This window comes from Epargyreus clarus, unplaced genomic scaffold (genome assembly GCF_041222505.1).
Source record: "Epargyreus clarus isolate Ecla_fem2 unplaced genomic scaffold, WU_Ecla_fem_2.2 ptg000024l, whole genome shotgun sequence".
Classification (NCBI taxonomy): domain Eukaryota; kingdom Metazoa; phylum Arthropoda; class Insecta; order Lepidoptera; family Hesperiidae; genus Epargyreus; species Epargyreus clarus.
Genome location: NW_027332231.1, coordinates 3,330,832 through 3,344,878, shown reverse-complemented (window position 1 = coordinate 3,344,878; position 14,047 = coordinate 3,330,832). Strand labels below are relative to the sequence as shown.

The window sequence follows — 14,047 nt, the reverse complement described above, 5'->3', positions numbered from 1 at the left end:
ACTCTTCAAATCAAAACGCAGCAGATTTGTTATAGAAATCGAGGCTAAGGAATATTTCAAATAAATATATTATAAATATAAATCCAATCCAATCAAATATAGGTACTATTACCTACTATACGACGTAACATAAGTTCTGGCCGCCCAGAGTACAGGTGGAATTTGGCGCACTCTAAGAATAAATAGATCATCAAAAAATAGGTACATAAATAACCTATGCACCTGAATTAACAATTCTTCTATAAGATACCCACTTTGCATGGACAGCTTGCCTTTTTAGTATTTATAAGCAGACAAAAATAAAAGGATAACAAAATTAAAAAACAACTTCAATTACTGAACTTAGGTATATTGTTAAAATACACAATGGATTAAACTTAGATCTATATTTACATCACATTATAACTTTACACATTACTAAGTTACGTACCTCCTAACTTATTTAATCTTATAACTTTCCTTGTCGAAGATGAAGATTAATAATTGTCGATCTTTAAGGATTGTATTAAAGTTAAAACCACATTTAATATTGAAGTTAGTGTTAACAAATTAGTAAAATAGCATTCTATTAGTAAATTAGCATTCTATAAATGATTTAGTATCTATTTTATTTCGTTTCATAATACTTGATTGATTGATTTAGTAATTTTTTACATTCTTAACAGTCTTAAGACGAATATAATACGAATTAATTAATGAATTTTAGCATTACAAATTTAACTGTTTTATTACAGACTTATTAAAAGGGAGTTTTAGATCCGGTCTTGCTGATGAAACTATACTTAATATTTTCCACTTGCACAGATTGTCTCACCACTTATTATACTTACTCAAAATATAGTATTGAATAAAGTGTTACTAATTATTTCTTAAAATATATACCTAATTACATATAAATTGAGAATCTCAAACCAGAACCTACCTACGACTAAAATATCCACCATAATGATAAATAATAATGATAGCATAGCAATGGGCTATGATGGCTTGAAAACTTTGCTATACTAGCTTTAAATAGTTTCAGTTTAGGTCGAGGAATACTCTACTCCCGTAAATATGATTATGAGAGTTTTTTTAATAAAATATTTAACATTCACAGGGATGTATATTCCTTAATAGCTTCTCTTAATTTTTTGAATAAACTCTTCTGATCCCGTTCGCTAGCTTTAAATATACTTCCGACTATAACGTCATTTAAAAGTTTCTTTGTTTCTTCATCAATGTACAGCTTATCTCCGTTTCCATAATCTCGTAAATCGTAGAGATAATCTTCAAAGAGCTGGTTTTCTCGCAATGTGAATATTTCATTCATAGCCTCTATGAATTCTGTTTTACGCGGCAAGTTTTTGTCAAACTCTTGCCTATATGTACTAATCTCATTCTTTAAATCATCGCGATACATTCTAGACAAATGTTTTACATGTTTGGCCAACCTTTTCGTATGTCGGAACGCCATATTCTCGAGATGATGAGCCAATACTCGACAGTACCTGGTAAGTTTACGTTCTGGGAAGGTCGTCGACAGAAGATCCAAATATTTCCTTAAAAATCTTTCGAAAACTCCCTCTGATCTCACGCCTTTGGATAATTTCATACCCGGTAATATGAGAACTGGGTCGTTAGAGTTATTTGGATCGAGTATTCCGTTGATTTGGGTACATTCAGACAAAATAAACACTATCAAGGAATATGTTAAACAAATCCATTTTGAACACGTTAGCATTTTCAGTTGGTTCTACTATTTAGTGAGTCATACAAAGTACCTAATCGAAATAAAATGACTTTTAAATTTCATGGTATGACTTCGGCGAATATCCATTAAAAACCACTTGTGTTATTAAGTACTTTTCCTTCCATATATTCTATGACCGCCAATTTGAATTTGAGCAAAATATCGCCTTTCACAGGTTCTCTTTGCTTTCTAATTGTGTAAAATATAACATAATCGAATACTTTTCGTGTCCATGCGTCGATGTGCTTGACTCTCCTAGTACCATATTTTTTCAGTTGATAGATATAATCATCCATTTTTCTATCTAACGATGAAGTAATAATCGAATTCAGTGCAGAAAATAATTCGTGTCTCTTTGGCTTGTCTTCTGTTATGATTTGTAGGAATTTGTTTACTTGTCCTTTTAATAATTCTCCTCTAAATGCCGACAGTTTGTATAGCTTTTTCGAAAATCTCCGTACTATTTTTCTCATTAAAAAACCTGATCCAAGATGCCTTAGGCTTCTGCTGAGGATTTCGAAGTATTTTGGAACCCTCGAATTGGAAAAATGATTTATTATTATTTTACAAATGTTTACGATAAAATTGTATAGAGACCCAACAGGGGCGTTCGAATTGAAATAGATTTCTGTAGTAGTTGTAAGAACTGTTGTTCTCGTGGTAAAGAATATCGCACTCTCAAAAATTTCACGTTCAGAACTGCTATCACTCTTTTCCTTTCTATTTTCTTCTGTTTCTCGGCTACCAGATAAAGTGCGAAAATTCAGTATCAGAATAAAACTGTAAACAATTGCCATGTACATAATGAATGGCTTATATAACTATTTTTTACATTATACTTCGACTTCGATCTTTTCTTTAATATTTCTGATCCCAAATACTGTTCTCGCCACTTTCATGATCTGAAATCACGCGATAAATATCACAATATTACTACCATTTTTAAGTTATTTGATACAAAGAGTTTGTAGTATGTGTATCTACGTCGTTAAAATCAAAAATTAAAATCACACTAAGCATATTGTATACTCAATCGTAAATTCAAAACTCTAATCTAAATGCATAGGATTCAAATGTAGCGTTGAAAATTTAAATACGTACTTGAATATTTACAGTCGTAATAGTGTTTTTGCTACAATAAAAATATGATACAGGACTTACCAGGTATAGTCCGCGTAAAACTGCTAGTCCGCTCTGAATAAAGAAACGAATCGCGTCACCATAGTAAATTGTATGATTACACCTGCTCGTAACAACTTCAGAGCGGACTAGCAGTTTGTCGCGGACTATACGTCTTTCAAAATATTTTCCCAATAATATCTTGTCTCCGAAATTAAATTATACTAAAATTTTACGTGAGTCAAAAAAAATCGGACCAATCACAATATTCGACTACAGAATTTAAAAATAGTCCTACCATAACTTTAACTACAGAAATTTTACCTGCCACGCGATGAGTGTAGCTAATGCAGCTGATAGAGCATGGTCAGTAGCTAGCAACGCACACCCAAAGAGCATGACGTCAAATGTTGCCAGCGTCCATTCTTCTCCCCACCTATAAGGAATACAAATCACAAGGAACGCCTATTAATAACGACGATTAACATTTATGGACAGAACAGATCCTCATAAGAATTTAAGTTTTAATGTTATTATTTCATAATTTATTAAAACACAATTAATATTGGCATGGTATAAATAATATCAGACGTCTATAATATAAATTATCTGGACCAAATTGAATTATGAATTTTCAGTTACGTCCTCGAGGGAATATGTGGTCTAAATATCGTCAAGCTAGCCAGCTGCATGAATTATAAATTAAAGGTTTCCAATGATGAAATACTAAGAATAATGTACCAAAGAGTACATAGTACCAAAATTGTACCAGTTTAATTCACCGACAATTAAAACTTATCTAATAATGCTAATACTAACGAAAGTTTTTTCTAATGATTTACGTATTTTTAATCTATAAATTCACTTACCAAGTGACAGCGAAACAAGATGGCGTAGTATTGTTGGGGTCGTACAACAGCGCGCTGGTGGCGCCACCTTCCCGCGCAGTTACTTCTACGTCGAACAACCGCTCTACTATCGTTCGCTCACTACCCACCCAATGAAGGCCATCTAACGCCTGAAAAAAATAAACATCGGAAAAAGAAATAAATTGTCAATACTTAGTTACTGATAGATTATCTATTACTTAAAAGATTATTTAATTTCAATTTCAAAGGACAAATCATCTGATGTAGGTTTTAAATATTTTATAGGATAGATTCCGCTAATTTTAAAAAAACTTTAAGGATCAAGGGGTATCGGAGAGCGATAGGGGTTTTGCTATTTGTTTTGCAGTAAGCAACGTTCTACAAAATCTTTACCCTTTCAAAGAATGCAGCCAAAAACCTCGTAAGAAGAATTCTGTTCGGTAAATTGCCTGAAAAATTATATCATATTTATTTTTCTACAAATACTTTTCTTGCCTTTTAAATAACATCAAAAGTGAAATGGAAACCCATGGAAACCATACATTTATCTTACACGATAAACAAATTTTACTAACCGTAACCTGGTGTTGCTAATTTTTTGTAAACAGCCCTGAAAAGATAAACATTTAATTCTTATATCAAAATAGCTAACATAGAAAGGATTTTTTTGTTGTGACCCTTGCAATATCATCTGTAAAGTACCTTAGTTGTGGAGCACAAACGACTCTACACATAGCCAATGGACCTGCCATAGACTTAGAGTCAAATGAGTCATCGTATCTGAAAACAAAAACATAACAGAAATATTATTTTACATATTAATTGAACAACTCCTTACCTAAATTCATAACAAATAATAACTAAATAATTCCTCTTGAAATAGCTACGAAGAACGACAGACCGACCTTCCTGCACATTTTGGGCAGCACACTCGTAGGGGGTCAACTTATCTTGATATATACTTACTTAAAACCGAAACAACTCTCACCGTCCATGCACATAATGCGCATACAGATCCTCTTGGAACACCAGTAACGACAGTCCGACCCCCCGGCACACTTTGGGCAACACACTCGTAGGGGGTCCACGTATCTTGTCATATACCATCTGCACCAGTAAAGTAGTGGTATACGCACTCCACAGCGCTATATTAGCCACTGCCCATTTGTACCCCTCGCTTTTCGGTAAGTAGGACTGCCAGGGGCCCATTAGCTGCAATTAAGGGATCGTTGATTACCGTCATTACGGTTTTATTGTTTTTTCATGACAAAAAGGACTGGCTGCGTTTAATTTCAAATGAACCACCATTTCCTACCTCTTTTTTGTCCACTATAACGAGATATGTTTGAATCTACGATTTATCAAAATAATAACGAGCACCGATTATGTCGAAATTTTTAAAGAAAAATAAGTAAACAACTTTATAAAAATCAAAGAAACTATTTTCTACGCTGAAAATTACTATGGTATAATCATAAAGACTGTAAATTTAAATTATGTACTCATATAGATGACAAACAAGAATGCAAAGAATGTTAAAATACCATTTACATATTGATATCGTATAACTAATCATAATTTATTATGAGTTCTAATTTCAAAATATTTGGAAATAGCTCGAAGCAGTTATTTTGAAACTACACATAAAAGCTCATTTCTATAAACATTTCTAAATATTACTAACATGTAACAAAATGAGAGTCAACGTAACAGTGACTCCGGGTGATGCCCGCCGTCTCGCCTGCATGCTGATCAATTCCTTCGCTAGTAACACAGTCTTCCACTGTTTTGATTGTTCATACACTAATGGGTCTGCGAAAAGGTTATTAAACTTAGTTCTTACGAAGCATAGTTGACACAATTAAGATACTTATTATAATATTTTATGAAAGTTAAGTAGCAAATAAGCTTACACTTGAAGACAAGCGTGCCTGTAATACTCGATTACCGAGAATTGAGGCCACCGATACAAAACGAAGACTGCTTTTATATACGAGTATAACATATAGCAAAATCGTGTCAAAATATCGTGTCACAAATTACGAAGAGCTCTATTTTTTTTAATTTGCTTTATTTTTTACGCATTTTTATATTAAATTTTGTTACCACACATACCACAACACATTTTACCTTTCAATGGAGGGTTGTATTCAGACCAATCTATAAAGAAGATGTCACAGCGACATTGGCACCAATTTATCCATAATACTTTCAAAATCTGCAAAAAGTGTAAAATATACACACACATTATAAGTATACTTACTAATAAATGTGTTTAAAAATGTAAACAAATCTGTATGTCAGCACGCTTTTTAAATGGTTTTAAATATGATATTAAGACACCAAATCATATGATAAACAGCTAGTTTCACGTAAAAAGCATATATCATCTACAATATCTAGAAGTGATACTTACCTTTAAAGATACAACAGTGTAAGCAAACGCTCTGATGACAGTTTCCTCATCGTGAGATAATGGTAGAGCTATTCCAAGAGTTCCGGCTTCAGCTGAGAGCGCGTAGACTGTGGAAAATAATGCTGCCTGCAACATAGAATCAATATATAACTGAAATAATTAAATATTAATAGGAGTTTTTCGTACGTTATTCGCAAAAATAATAATATGCAACTGTGTAGATCAAAAGCTATATTCCTGCTAGGGGTAAGACAGTTTTGGATGCCACGTTAGGCCGTCACCGTATCGGATAATATCACTGGAGAGATGCGTTAAACTTTTTGGAATCCTTTTGGGTAATCAGTATAATCCGACATGGCTGTCGCAAACCCGTAAGTCCCTCCACCAATCCGCATTGGCAGAACATACTCTCCAGACCTCATCCGGTTTTGTGAAGATATCCGTGTCCGGAAATGACACTTAAAAGGCCAATTTGTATAATTGCAGCTAATGTACAAACCCAAAAACTGAGTCGCACTCAATAAAACTTACAAAATAAAGTGCGTCAGCCACAGCGCCCGATAAAATAGGCACCAGGGCAACATGAAGGCCTCCTCTGCGTACGACGCCACGCCACTGCACTGCCGCATACAATAGTGACATTGTTCCAAGCAAACCGCCCCATATCTGTTAAACATACAAAAATTGGGAAACTAGAAATTTTATAATGCGAAATCGCATCGTCGTTAGCAGATTTTTAAAGAGTGGATTTTGTGATTAGTTAATGCAACTCATAATATTTTTTGTAATATAAGAGTAGCAGACGAGCAAGCAGTCCACCTGATGATAAGTGACTACTGCCGCCCATGGACATCTGTAATCAACCCCAAATACGATTAGATATTCCTACCTGACGTCGGCCACTGGTGCGCCGCTACCCCTGAGGACTAAGCTGGAAAGCCTCGGAAAAGTCTGTCTCCCTTACCACACCCTTCAAACCGGAACACAGCAGCGCCTAACACTGCTATTATGAGACAGAAACAGGTGTGGCGGTGGTGTCGCCGGAGTCGAACCACAGATACTACTTCTACCACCTTTGAAACTATTTTTAACTCGAATTTTAATTTGGTCACAAACGTGTGTGATAAGAAGCATGCTTAGTATAAGTACAAAATTTTTAAAACTTATTTTTTTACGTTATAAATATTTACCTCTAGACCACGTAGTACGCCAGCGACAGGCATCTCATTCTCAATCCTAAGTGTCATAGTTATTGTGTCTGAGAGTGGAGATTTCGTTGTATATTGCGCTACAATTGATATCAGTAAATGTAGAGAGCCGACACTGTGTTTATCACGTTCAATCCTGTAAGTAGAAGTAGAATAAAAATGCCACGAATTTGGTAAATCTGTTCTAATTATTTGTACCTTATGAAATTTGACGTAGGAATATGTTCCGAGTACTTACCTACCTAGTATTTTATTCATTTTACCTTATTTGCAGAGTAACTAATATTTACCGAACGTACGTAAAATTTCACTTTTTCTGGAGATCTTTTTGTTTTTCTTTCATTATCCACGATTATTATTATTCGATACGACATTATTCGATACAGCTCTACCATTTATTGAGGTTCTCAATAAAGCATAGGAACTTTATAGATAACATTGCTCTTTATTTTTCTCCAAAACCCTAAAGAATTTCCATGTTAAAATCTATAAACTGAGGGTACTTAGCATCTATAAACAAATAAATATTACTTACTTTACTTGTACAGTAAGAGATCGTAAATATATCGTGTTGGTCACATTGGCAATCGTTGAGAGAAAAGAATCCATTATGAAAAACTTTTTGAATTTACCGGACGACCACGCTCCTTTCTGAAATAACTTTATTTGTTAAATAGTTGATCAATTGAACATTTCTGTTGCTATTTCAAATTTAGTTATAAATGACGCTAAATAAAAATGTACTTTTTTTGTAAATCTGTTCTTATAAAATTATACTATGTTTAATTTGACTTTACATAATTTGGGGGACGAAATTAGGAAACAGTACCTACAAGTATTTTTATGATTATTAAGATATGACGTAGCAATTTTCACTTTTTAAGGTTTAAAAAAGCTTTCACTTATAAAGGTTTGTATTGTTGTTACCTGTACATAGTATCCAGTTGGCTTTAATATTGCTACTGGTAGAGTCCTAAAATCGTCATTTGAGTGAAGGTACAACTCATAAACATCTTTCATATTCGTTGTAGGATTCGAAATATTCACGTGACAGTCCTGCCTGTAGTACACAACGATATGTATTATATAATATGTAATAAGTTCGTGGCCATTATCTTTAATAACTTTCATTTTCACTATTCAATAAGAGATGGCGCTAGTTGTATTGTAATTATACAAAGTTTTTATGATAAGAAGCATCACACATACCTATAAATTTTATTAAAGCTGATTTATAAAGATGTTTCCTATCATACACGATACATAATGTATGTATCGTGTATGATAGGAAACATCTTCGTTTTTAATTTACCATTTTAATACAGAACTGAACTCAAACAATATTATTATACATAGAAACTTACGTCACATCGTTACCTATTGTAACTTGGATCGGGGGCAAACAAGGAGAAACATTATGACCAGCATCTTTTAGAAATCTCAATCCACCTGATTGAGTATGTACCGCCATAACTATTAGTAATGTTTTCTGAAAAAAAATGTGCTTATAAAAAAGCAAGTAAAAATTAAAAAAAGATAATATTAAGAAAACAGTCATTATATATCATTACAGACTCAGTACAGTTTTCCTCACAGTCTAAAAGTACAGCGATAGAAATTGAAAAGGTATCAAGTACTTAAATAAGTGACTTATTGTATGTATGTATTATATACAAATACAAACCTGGCCGACACCTAAAGTTAACTCTTCAGCATTCTTACTGCTTATACTTGGCAAAGTCATCATTGGCAACACTATAAAAGAAAACATTTTTACCTGTGCATACATTTTTAGCGAGTTAAAAATGTTAGCGGTGCTTTGTATAGCGGTACAAAGTGACCTTTTAGCCTTAAAAATGGTATATGTATTAAAAAAAAATATTTAACCACATATTTCGTTTATAACAACGCCAGACTTGAAAAAATCTAAGTAACTTTTTTGTAGAGCCGAAGTAATAGACCATCCTATATGCTTTACATAGTTTATTTCATATCTCAAGCGCGTAGTAAAACTTTAGTTTTTTACCTCCCGATAATGTAAGGTTAGGCTGTAACCAAAGCCTGCAAGGTCCTGCGGCGTCAGAACCATAGAAATTCTTAACACACATCCGAGCCAGAGTTCGACACGCTCTCAAATCATGTTTCTAAAAGAAAAAAATAATTAATTTCAGAATTCGTTTCTAAAAAGGTACAAATTTATTTAACAACTTTGACGTTATGTATGTGCGAAATATTACTATCAGGAAAGGGTAAAATGATGAACACTACTGCCTCATTTAAAATAATTAAAGAAGAAAAATAAGAAAAATTAACATACAGTACACAAATACTCTTGCTTCACTATCTCTAGCAAAGTGGACGGATGGAGCACGCTCTCCTGATACTTCGGTCTGTCATTCACGTACTTCTTGGGCACGCAAACCCCATGAACCACTGCCTCGTTCTTAGTACATAAGCACGCTTCGCACTTGACGCATTTGTTGTCTCTTGCCTTGTAACCCCGCGCGCATTTCACGCAGAGGACTTCTTTCAACGCTGCCCCGTCGAAACCTTGAGTTACTGCCAAATATAGTAATATAGATATCAAAACGAAATTAAAAAGTTGTTAAAAATGTTTTGAACGTTTAGTAACTACAGTTAAGTATCAAATATGACTAAAAAAATAAATGTACGATGCCGAGCTTCTGCTATTCGGTAACAGATGGCGCCACAAGTTCTAAAATGGCGCTAACGGAGTTATTTAAACCTATTGCGTCAATATTAAACATTCTTTGAAGTAAAATTAACTACATCGTTATCACAAAATATCACTGAGCATTGAAATCCATTAATAACTTTGTCAATTATAAACTTTAATTATGATTTAATTAATTTAATAAGTATCACTACCAATAAAATTAATAATGTGTCTAAATAACTAACCTAAAATATAGTCATTAGGACATTTTCTGCATACGATCCTGCCAGATGAGACCTGGCATCGTCTTGGTACACAGGCTAAGCCATCCTCCGACACCATCTCCACAGCATTACATGGCTTACAACGAGCTGAGCCAACTGGTACACTATGCTCTTCGCAACTACATGCGAAACCTAAAAAGAAGGGTAATTCTTGACGAAAAGGCAATAGATCTGACAGGCGCGTTATACTTATTAAACTTCGTTAGATACCAATTCCTTAGCAATATAAGTAACAATTCTTGGTAAAGTAAGTCAAGTAGAATGTACTAGAATCTATTACATTCTACTTGACTTAATTTCAAACAGGTATAATCTCTGTCTTTTATTTCAAACAAACTTTTGCTATTTTGTTAATTTTTTTAAAAGGTTTAACATTTTTTCTTTTTAAGAAAAAATAGAAAACGTTACTCACCATCATCTGATACGACCATTGAAACATTCGCTGGGCAGCTCTGGCACTCCATTGACCCTGGATCAAAGAACTGCTCAGCAGTACATTCGCCGGGCAATTTTAGACCTTGCGCTTCTATACTTACTACAACAATCAAAGAAATTGGTGCCAAAATAAACATTCCGCTTTTATGCCCTACTGACGTACGCTTGTAAACTTTCTTTTGAATCTAAAAGTTCTCAAACAAATACTACTATATTTTATTTACTTTTATTATACCCTTCATTTATTCTTAACACTAATCTTTAAATATATTTTTATTTCTGTTATTTAATCCTTCATTTGTTTTCACAAAATATAAGGCCAGCATAAGCCCACTGTTTATGTAAGTTACGGTTGCTAGGCAACCGCTTAGAGGGGACGATAGAATTATAATGCAAACATTTCTATCGCTTGTATAATTTGGTTGCCATTTAAAATTAACGTCTATGGTATAAAGAATTATTTGCGAATTCAAATTAGTGGAATTGAATTGAATGCATTTAAAATAATGAATGTAGTTTGCACAAAATTACGTAATACGTATAATGGAACGAAAAATTAATATGTGTTAAGCAGTATATTCTTATAGAATCATGAAAATATACTTAAACAGTCAAAATACGTATTTTTCAATATAAATCCTCTTATGAAATATAAAATTTTAACTAATCAATCATGTATTTGAAATCGGTATACCTATTATGTTTGATATTGCATATTTTTCCAATATCTAGATTCAAATCCTTAATGCATTTGTGACAACTATTAGTCAATGCATTAGAGGTAGATAGTAAAAGAACTTTAAAACAAAACATGATTTATAGCAGCCATACATCACTAAATTATTGCGCACAACAGAAACATATAAAAGACCATGTTTGCGGTTAGTTTTAATTACTTAAAATCAAATTTTCATGCTCCTTACTTATTGCAAAGATTAAAATGCGTTTCATTTTCAAACTTATTTCCTTAATTCTTAATTTAATAAGTGCAGAATGTAAAATAAATTATGTGACGAACGAAAACCCAAGAACCGACCACATAATCGAATGCGCAATAGAAATAGCTAATGTTAATTTTAATTACAGAAAACAAACAGTGATATTAACACGAGACGTAGATGAAAGTATTTCAAACAAGTTTTTACAATATTACGAAGGTACAGTCATCGTCGAAATGAAAACAGGCGGACAACCCCCAAGACAACTGGTAATTATTCTTGATTCGTACTATTCTTTCATGAGGATACTGGGCAAGCTGAAACCAGATCTTAAAGGACACAGTCTTCTACACAGCGCTGTCAAAATTCTAATAGTATTATTATCAAAGCCGCATAGACTCGAGCGAATTAATAAAGTTCTATGGGAGTACTACGCAACTGACGCTGTTATAATTATTGGCGATAAAACAAACAAAATATCCATGTATACCTACTTCCCGTACAAAAATCATAGAGATTGTCAAAACGTCGAACCTAAATTCATCGGGTACTGGAATGAAACCGTGGGCTTAGACGTGGAAATCTATCCAGATAAAATGAGAAATATGCAAGGATGCCCGATGTATATTTCCACTAACAAGGTTTTCCCAGCGACAGAACAGAAAATAGCTTTGCAGGTCATAAAGAAAACAATAGTGAGACTGTTGAGAGAGGCGTTAAATTTCACATCGATTATTTCGAGCAGAGATTACGACAGCGTTGACTTTGATCGGCCTAAGAATTGGTCTGATTGCTTGAATGACGTCATAATTGGAGCGACAAACATATCTACATGTAGCCATTCCTTTGGGATAGATAGAATAGGACTTTTAGATTACAGCATGCCGTATTTCAGAGTGAGTCTAGCGTGGATGGCTCCGCCTACATCGCCTGGCCCGATGTGGTGGCGTCTACTGTCACCATTAAACGGATATTTATGGCTAGTCCTTCTTATCGTAATCATATTCGTAAAGTCGCTCCCATTTATAATGAAACTAAAAAAAGTCAAGAGGTTTTGTCGGCAGTACTTCAAAAATATAGACAAATTACACAACGTTGCGATTAGATCTTGGGGAGTTTTGGTGGGGCAGACTATACGAGTTGCTCCGAGACGATTTAGAGATTTCTATATTGTGGGTATGTGGATTTGGTTTACATTTGTCGTGAGAAATGCTTATCAGAGCGTCCTAATAGGTGCCTTAAAGTACGACGGGATAGTTGGTAACTTTCTTGATTTGAAGGAGACTGTTGACGAAGGGTTCACGTTCGGAGGTCGCGCGGACATGTTAGCGCACTTCGAGCATGATCCGTTTATACGAGATGGCTACATAGTTGTTCCTGAGGAGAAATTCGAACAAGTATTCCACGAAGTTTTGGAGGGTAAAAGGAAATTTGTAGTCGCGACGTCTTTAGAATTTGCTTGGACCTACTGTTTGTCTCGAGGGCTGGTCGAAAATCAATGCGGGCACGTCCTGCCTGATTCAATTATGACGGTCCCGCTGTTTGTTTGGACAAGAAGAGACTCCCCCTTTACTCGGCCCTTGATTATCTTGTTGCCAAGGTTATTGGAAAGTGGGTTATTAGAGCGGGATACGATGAAAGAAATAATACCGAAAACATCAAAAGCGTCGGAACCAACGCCATTGACAAGTAATCAGACATTGAGTTGTATGCTTTGCTTACTGCTTGGGTACACGATATCCACAATTGTTTTTGTATTAGAAGTTTTCAACTACAGATCGACTACACTAAAGGAATTAAAGAAAATCCAGTCCATTAAGATTACAGTTGTAAGGCGGGCGCCCAATTGAACACGTATTAGGCTGCTCACACAAGAAATTACAAAAGAGATGCCTCATGTGAATATTATGGAAAAATAAACTAGATATAAAGATGTCTATTCTAATACAAGATGTAGACTTTCTAGGAATATATCAGTCATATACTTAGCTTTATGTAAAACAACGCTTACGAAGACTATATTGAGCTCAATACGTGGGGCGCATATCTAAACCAATCACTGTACGGTTAATACAATCAGTTTTCCGTAATAAAACAAATCAACAATGTTGTTCATGTCAGCCATATACTCGTATAAGTAAAGATTACTCACTCCTAACAAGAAAATGTACGCATTTTTGAGAATTGAAATAGTTGCGTAAAAAACTTTTGCCACGTCTCCGTGCTAAAATGTCCCTAAAATATTTGAAATAATTATTTTAATTATTTATTTATTATGTAAATTACGCAGTATTAGTTACTTATTCGTTAATTTCCTCTAAAAATATTTTTATTTGTCATGAATTCAAAAAAAGAACTTACTAATAAGC

General features: G+C 34.0%; 2 protein-coding genes across 2 annotated transcripts; one reads left to right on the top strand and one right to left on the bottom strand.

Annotated features, from left to right (window-relative positions):
• Window positions 1–1,908: 1,908 nt before the first annotated feature.
• Window positions 1,909–10,877, bottom strand: LOC140752532 (meckelin). Its single transcript, XM_073086870.1, has 18 exons — window positions 10,718–10,877; window positions 10,267–10,437; window positions 9,662–9,903; window positions 9,371–9,488; window positions 9,029–9,099; window positions 7,880–7,995; window positions 7,327–7,480; window positions 6,668–6,802; window positions 6,137–6,262; window positions 5,851–5,938; window positions 5,405–5,532; window positions 4,709–4,932; window positions 4,423–4,500; window positions 4,296–4,330; window positions 4,114–4,169; window positions 3,721–3,869; window positions 3,176–3,287; window positions 1,909–2,634 (listed from the first exon to the last, which is right to left on the bottom strand). The coding sequence occupies exons 1-18, from the start codon at window positions 10,875–10,877 to the stop codon at window positions 2,566–2,568; spliced, it is 2,232 nt and encodes a 743-aa protein (XP_072942971.1). The 3' UTR covers window positions 1,909–2,565.
• An 803-nt stretch (window positions 10,878–11,680) lies between these two features.
• On the top strand, window positions 11,681–13,528 carry LOC140752531 (uncharacterized). Its single transcript, XM_073086869.1, has one exon. It carries the CDS (start codon window positions 11,681–11,683, stop codon window positions 13,526–13,528), a length of 1,848 nt encoding a protein of 615 aa, XP_072942970.1.
• The last annotated feature ends 519 nt before the right edge of the window (window positions 13,529–14,047 follow it).